The sequence below is a fragment of the Gossypium raimondii genome, chromosome 6 (genome assembly GCF_025698545.1).
Source record: "Gossypium raimondii isolate GPD5lz chromosome 6, ASM2569854v1, whole genome shotgun sequence".
Taxonomy (NCBI): Eukaryota; Viridiplantae; Streptophyta; class Magnoliopsida; order Malvales; family Malvaceae; genus Gossypium; species Gossypium raimondii.
The window spans coordinates 9,573,452-9,581,419 of NC_068570.1; the positions used below are offsets into that span (position 1 = coordinate 9,573,452).

The following is a 7,968-nucleotide window of genomic DNA, read 5'->3' on the forward strand; positions in this document are numbered from 1 at the left end:
TTTAACACCTAAATCATTCAATTCTCAACACTGACATCTTATCAAAACTTCACCAATTGATCAAATTAATCATTGGGATAGCTTAATCAAGCTTGCATGATAAAAAAAATCTATAAAAATCATAGAAAAATTACTAGGGACTTACTTGAATTTTTTATCGAAAGTTCAAGCTAGGCTTTCTAAGTTTCTTCAATGGTGGCCAGTGAATCCTTTGGAAAGATGATGACTTTTGTCATCATTTCCCACTAATTTTTTTACATATTAATATTAATTGTTGTTAATCTTAATTAATTAGTTTAATCACACTTATTTATACCTCAATTACCCAATTAACTAACCATAATGTCATTTACCATCAAATCCTACTAACATCCATTTATAATAGGTTTATTTTTTATTTTAGCCATTTGGATAATTGTTATCTAAGTCTCCAAGCCTTGTTTTAATAAAAAATATATAGCGATTAAACTTTTAGAATTTAGTCTCTAACCTTAATCATAATTTTGGCTAAATTACTTAGCCAAATTTTAATTAATCTATACACTAACTTCGTAAATATCCCTATTTAATATTTACAGACTTGGTTTACGAAAATAAGGTACTAAAATTGCACTTTCCGACACCACTGGAAGTTTGGTCGTTCCAGGCCCTTGTACTAGAAGTCGAATTGCATTTTGCCCCCTCTACTAAAAAATGGTAAAAATAGTCCTTCTACGTTAGATCAAAGAGAAAATTGATCATTCTATTAAAAATTACACTCGTTTCTATTGTTACAAATCGGTCCCTATATGTCAGCATAAGGTACACGTGACATGCCCCATGTCACAGTCAGGTTATTTCATCAACTACTCTAGTTTTTAACGGTACAAATAGATGAAAATATTAACATGAAATACCAATTTGCTTTTTGATCTAACACTTAGGGACTAATTTGCCCATTTTCTGAGTAGAGATGGCAAAATGCAATCCGGCTTCTAATATAAGGGCCTCCAGAGTACTTTTACCAATGCATTTCAAAATGGTCACATAACCATCAATTCTTGGTTTATGATGTTTACAAGTTTGTAGCCAACAGGTAGATGGGATTCGAAAAATATGGTCTATTTTTTGATATGGAGTTACCAAGGATCACAACGTGTGAAGTGGTTTTATGGCTTCTTGTAAAAGAGAGGTTATTGTTTAATTACAAGAGATGCCAAAGGTGACTAGCTTGGAATGCTTCTTGCACCAGTATGGTGTGGCACCTGAGACCATACTACATGTGGTCTGTGATTGCCCAACAACTGATCATTAAAAGAACCTCGCTATAACAATGATCAATCCACACCAACCTACATTCAAGTAAGCAAGAAAAGAGGACCATTGAAGATGTCTCCTGTCATCGCAGGTACGTATGGGTTGAGTTGGGAGAGAAAAAACTTTATCCTAAGTTGTTTTGATTAAGTTTGAACTATTATTTATTAAATTAAAATTAAAATTAAAATATATAAATATTAATAATTCTTTAATTTTTAATATTAAATGATTAATTAATTTGAAAAGACAAATTAGATCAAATGAAAAAAGTGTTTAGATTAATAAATAAAAAACCATTACAACTACGATTCTGTTCAACCCATGAACAAGTTTCAGGTGATCGGCTAGAACAAATCATCATCAATCCATCTTCAATTAGACAAATCAACTCCAACCATTTAGGATCGGCCATTGATAAACTAATCATTCCCTAACTATCAATTCTCCTTCTCTATCTCTCTAATTCTTTGTACTCTCTTTATTTTTGAAGAATTTTTCCATATCTTGAAAATTTTAAGAAGAAATTGAAGTACATTTTAAAAAAAAATCATATATATTTTATTTTTAAAAAATTTTAAATACTTAATTTCATATTTAAATATTAATTTTTTGAATTATTCATTTTATTTATTGTGTTCTTTTAAAAGTTTGTTTTCCGTGCTTAATTGCAGTGTGATGGATCTTGACGTGAGGAGAACCAAGTGAAAGTTGGAGTATTTTTGTTCCAATCATGATGGAGTAAGATCTTAGGGTGAAAGAGTTGATGAGATAAAATTTTGGATTTTCTTTTTTACCAAATAATAAATGGATAATTTAAATATCCTAATTACCTAACCAGTAACAGTGAGATAGCATAAACTAGATAATAGCACAAATATCCGCTTATACTAAGCAAATAAATATGGCTTAAGGTATAAAACGCCCTTCTAAAAATTCTAAAAAAAATGAAGTAAGCTTTTTAATTTCTTCACCTAATTAAACCCCTAACCTTATAAAATTAACTTTATAAAATTTACTAAATTAATCTTTTAATTAACGTTGACCATTAATTTTAATGAATTTATTAATGTGCTTGAGTTGATGTGGAGATTCAACCGGCACCAATTGTTGATACGATGGTGCCACATCATCATAATTAAAAAATTAAAATAAAGAATTATTTTAAAATTTAAGTCTAGAACAAAAAAATAGGTATAAAATTCATTTAAATATAAACATGTATTTGTCCAAAACCATTCTATAATTATAAAAATTATAAAAATCATTCGCATTGATTTAACAGCAGCTTGTGTCAAAAAACACTGCGCTTTAGTAGCAGATGAACGAAAATTTGGATATAAATTTTAAATTATTTATTTGTTAACAATATCATATCTTTTATGATTCACTTACAATCTACCAGATTTATCTATCAAATACAAATCTTTAAAATCATTTGAATTATTTATAAAAATTAATTAATTAAGACGGTTTAGATATAAAATAAATTATGTCCATCTTTTCAAAATAAATTTAGATTTTTAATGTATTCAAATGTTAACAGACTAATTAACCGTAAAAGAAATCTAAAAATTTAGCATGTTACATAAAATAATTATATAGGTGATCCAATTTACAAAAAGAAAAGTTATTTTAATATTTTATTTATTTATTCACATTTTACAAAAGTTCCAATCCATTTTCATTTAACTAAAAATGAAAAATTAAATAAAAATTAAAATGATTTTTTGTAAAATTGATAATTGAAATAAGTATACAACTTTAGTTTTTAAGTAAGAATTCTTGCAATAAAGGGAATCTATTCTATGTTGCTAAATGTGACACTTCGTAGTTTGTATTAACTTTTTCCTATAAGAATAAGGATTATGAACGGATTCTTGGAATTATGAGTAAAATCTTTAATCTGTTGAGTTGAAATTAAACTAAGAGAATTCAATATTTATTAAATAGAAAATATTTGTTATCAAATTTGCGGCTCAAATTTGTTTTATTGGAGGTACTTCTATTTATCTTGTTCTATCTTGATGTTTTATCAGTTGAAAAATGAGGCTTTCTTTTTTTTTTGGACCATTTGGGCAGTTTGGCGCAGTCAGTTTGATGATATTGCTGCATGCTAAAATCTTTTTGTAATAAGGATAAACATGAAACGATCAAAATCATCAAGTTGAAGAAGGAAAACTGAAATTAATTTCTTTAATGGCTATAAAAATACAAAATGAAGAAAAATAAATAATAATAATAAATCCCATCTCAGTTTTGACATTAACTAAATTCAAAGCCTTGCTGATCAGGTTGATTGCTTTTCAACATCCATCACTAACCATAAATTAGTACAATTATAGATGAATCAGAGAGATCAGAGTCTGACAAAAAAGATCGAATGGTTAGGAAGTTCTTTCAGTTGCGTTTCCCTTCTTTCTGTTATGTTTTAGGCTCTCTACAGATTCTCATCGAAAGGAACCAAAGTGTTGTAGGACCATCTTAGAGCAAGCTTCAAATTAAAGCACTCCCCCACACATTGTCTTTCCCCAAAGTACTCGAAAATATCAGGCATTCTAAACACTGGTTGACCTTCCTACATTGAGTAGTTCCATCAATACGGATTTTCCTATTCTAGTAGCTAATGTTTCTCTCTGGTGTTTTTTTCTTTCTATGCTGGGACTTGGGAGTGGGTGAGTAAGCTTCTTTGTTGTTTGATGTCAGTTATTATTATAATATCGAAAACTTTCATTTCTTTATTTACATTCATATCTCACTCACCAACTCATATGTATATATAAGGATTGAGCCCTGTTTTAATTCCATCGTCAACTATATGTGTATGTATGTATGTATGTATGTATGTATGTATGTATGTATGTATCATATATATACCCTTTGGCTGACAGTGGCAATGGCAGTACAATATTTAAGGTTATAGTTGTTGAGTTTTGCCTATATTTCTAATCTCCCCCTCAATCTCACCAGAATTCTACCGAGAGAAGCCTTAATTCCATAACGTGGGTAAGACCCTTTCAATTCATACTTCCGAAAATCCAGGATCGGAGAATTCGCTGAATATTTTCTCTCTCTAATATATCTCGTTGTAGATAAGATAAAACCATGTCATCTTTTCTCTCATCAGCCTAATCCTTAGTCCTAGATTCAATCTGGGAAGGGGAGAGACGAAGCCTATGTGGAAGTATGTGAAGTTATAAGTACTGGTATTAAGAGCCGATAATCACTCATCTCTTATCCTTAGTTTTTCCTTTAAATTCGAAATTTAGAGCATTAATCGAATATCCCATCCCAAACAGAAAATAGCCTTTGATTCTTTCAAACTGTTGCTTTATCGTTCCTTTTGCTGTTCATGGACTACTGCAAGGAAGTTGAAGGGAAGGGAGTCCATGACCCTTTTAACAAGAATATGACTACGTTATCAAGGTGTGTATGGGTGCCATATCCTGTTATAATTGGTGCTGGCCCTTCGGGCCTAGCCACAGCTGCTTGTCTCAAACAAAGAGGCATCTCTAGCTTGATCCTTGAAAGGGAAAACTGTATAGCTTCGTTGTGGAAGCTTAAAACCTATGATCGTCTTCGCCTTCATCTTCCAAAGCATTTCTGTCAGCTACCCTTCATGCCATTTCCGGAAAGTTTCCCAACTTATCCAACGAAAAAACAGTTTTTGTCGTATTTAGAGTCCTACAAAAACCATTTTGGTTTAGACCCAGTTTTCAACAAAACCGTTGTGAGTGCAGAATTCGATCATCGATGTGGGTTTTGGCGGATTAAGACATTGGGGCTGAAACATGAAGAAACCGAGTATGTGTCTCGATGGCTGATTGTTGCTACCGGGGAAAATGCTGAGGAAGTGGTGCCCAAAATTGAAGGAATGGATGATTTTAGTGGCCCTATACTTCACACAAGCTCATACAAAAGTGGCCGGTTGTTCCGAGGGAAAGATGTTTTGGTGGTTGGCTGTGGGAATTCAGGCATGGAGGTCTGTTTGGATCTCTGCAACTGTGAAGCTCGTCCATCCCTGGTCGTTAGAGCTTCGGTGAGCATGCTTCTATTCTTTTTGTAATTCCTACATCGTATTATAACCTGGAAATCAATCTTTCAATTTCTTCATTAAAAAAAAGAGCCTATTTTCTGGTCTCTTCTTAGGTTTCATTTTTAGTAATCGAGGATTCACTTTACTGCTACAATACTCAACGTCCTATAATTAGCAGATCCATCGACTTCGATCACTTCCTTGAGAAAACGTTTCCAAGCCAGGAAAAAAAAAAAGAAAAAAGAAATACTGCTATATATATATTCATGATCACCATCTTTAACATGCAGAAATATTATTATTTGTCTTCAGATTTAGGAAGTGTGCGACCTTGTTTGTTTGATACTACTCTTAACAGCGGGTATTAAACCATACTAGATCAGTTACAAGAGTGAGTTTTTCTCTTTTATTCTCCCCACTTTCTTGGAAATTGTTTGCATGCGCAACATTAGTCGGTAGCCCAAAATTTTATGTCGTACAGTTCTTTTTCTTTCTTTCTTTCTTTCTTTTGTCCTGTATGAACTCTTGTGTGAAAGCATAATTATGACCACCCAGATTCCAAAAGGCATATATAGATTACATATATGGGATAAGTGACATGAGAGAAATGCCCTTAGAAGAGGCGAATTCATATGTGAGAGCGTGGGGGCTAATTTTATCGTCTCATCTTTACTTCTTTAGCACCACTTTTTATTTTTTATTTTTTATTTTTTTAAAAGGCCTTTTAAGCAACCTTTCGCTGCAGGTGCACGTCTTGCCTCAAGAGATGCTAGGCAGATCAACTTTTGGATTGTCCATGTGGTTGCTCAAGTGGTTTCCGGTGCGCATCGTGGATCGCTTATTACTTCTGCTGTCGCGTTTTACGATTGGAGACACTGGAAAATTCGGCCTCCATCGGCCCCAGCTCGGTCCTCTTGAGCTCAAGAGCAGATCTGGCAAGACACCAGTGTTGGATGTTGGGACATTAGACAAGATCAAGAGTGGAAACATTAAGGTTTAATGCGTCAATTTTCCCTTCAACACGAGCAACACAATCGTGCATTTTAATCATATTAGATTCATTGTCCAGAATTATAATTAAAGCTAAACTTCTTTTTGCAATGTATAGGTCTACCCAGGAATAAAGCGAATAACATACAATGCCGCGGAATTTGTAGATGGAACAAAGGAGAATTTTGATGCCGTCATCCTCGCCACTGGTTACAAAAGCAATGTACCACAGTGGTTAAAAGTATATTAAACTTATTTCCCTTTAAAGATTTTGTGTCTGTGTGTGTGGGTTATTGAAGATGTGTTAACTTTGACTTTTTTTTTCACTGAATAGGATAGAGATTTGTTTTCAGAGAAAGATGGTTTGCCTCGGGAGCCTTTCCCTAACGGTTGGAAAGGTGAATGTGGACTGTATGCCGTAGGGTTTACAAAGCGTGGCTTGCTTGGTTCTTCACTCGATGCAAAAAGGATTGCTGAAGATATTGCGCTTCAGTGGAAAGCTTAGTTGATGAGGCCAGAAATTTTCATGATATTCAGGGACTGATTGCCTGATCTTAGTTTGATATATAATCAAAGACTAATGAACTACTTAACGTCATTATCATTTTAAGTGGTCTTTGTCAACTAAATAGAACTACTTAGCTAGCTAGGCTTTTGCTTTTGTTTTCGCTTTCGCTTTTGCTTTTCCAAGGTCTTTTTTCAGAAGGAAAAATGTTAATTCTCAACTTTGTGAATATCTTGTAAATGTCCATTTTTCCATAGCTAAGTAAATTCCTAGTTCTTTATATTTTTATTTTTTGTGAGTTGGTGTTGTTGGTGGTCTACCATTGTTTTATATGTTCGCTAATATATATTTTTATGTATATGAAACAATAACGTGTTATCTAATTTCTTGAATATGAACTTTGTTGTGTAAGAATTTTCCTTTAATAAAAGTTCTATGCTTCGAGAGAAAAATTGTACGCTGATCATAATTTTGGGTACCACAAAATGATTTGTACTAAATGAATAACGAATAGTTATCCTTTAATGATTATTGGAACTTGCATCTCAAAAGGGACCACGATATATTTATATAATATAATTTTGCTGCAAAAGTTAAAATTTAAAGTGATTCAGAATAACCATAGGGAAAAGTGATGAGCAAATAAAATACTACCTTTTAAGATAATAAAAGTTCCAATGTTGTATTTTAATCTGATAATAAACCCTCTTTCATTAGTTTTACAACTAATTATTGAAATTGAATTATAGTATATTTTCATAATGAACAGGTTATATATATACCACCCTTTATCTATGCACAGTCCATGCAATCTTCACCGCAGTTTGTTCCATGTCAACGCTTAGCCTGGGGTCTTTGCTGTATTTATAACAATGATTTGTCAAGAAAAAAAGGGAAAACGAAACATGGAGGAAAGTTCACCTGCATGAACTTTTTAGTTATGATAGTTGTTTTACATGATTTTTATCGATAGGAATTCAGTGATATGTAATTATAAATGTTTATTATTTATGCGGATTAGTTAATATATTTGTTGATAGAAAGAAGCGAATTTGACATTGAAAGTTCATTTGATGAGCCAAGAGCCGTTAGGATATTTTGGGACGGTGGATGATATTTAATTAAGGTTCTCATGTTTTTTAAA

General features: G+C 32.3%; 1 protein-coding gene across 1 annotated transcript; it reads left to right on the plus strand.

Annotated features, from left to right (window-relative positions):
* Positions 1-3,959: 3,959 nt before the first annotated feature.
* Positions 3,960-7,135, plus strand: LOC105771569 (indole-3-pyruvate monooxygenase YUCCA2). Its single transcript, XM_012593000.2, has 4 exons — positions 3,960-5,332; positions 6,075-6,323; positions 6,438-6,560; positions 6,654-7,135. Exons 1-4 carry the CDS (start codon positions 4,646-4,648, stop codon positions 6,822-6,824), a joined length of 1,230 nt encoding a protein of 409 aa, XP_012448454.1. The 5' UTR covers positions 3,960-4,645; the 3' UTR covers positions 6,825-7,135.
* Positions 7,136-7,968: the final 833 nt, after the last annotated feature.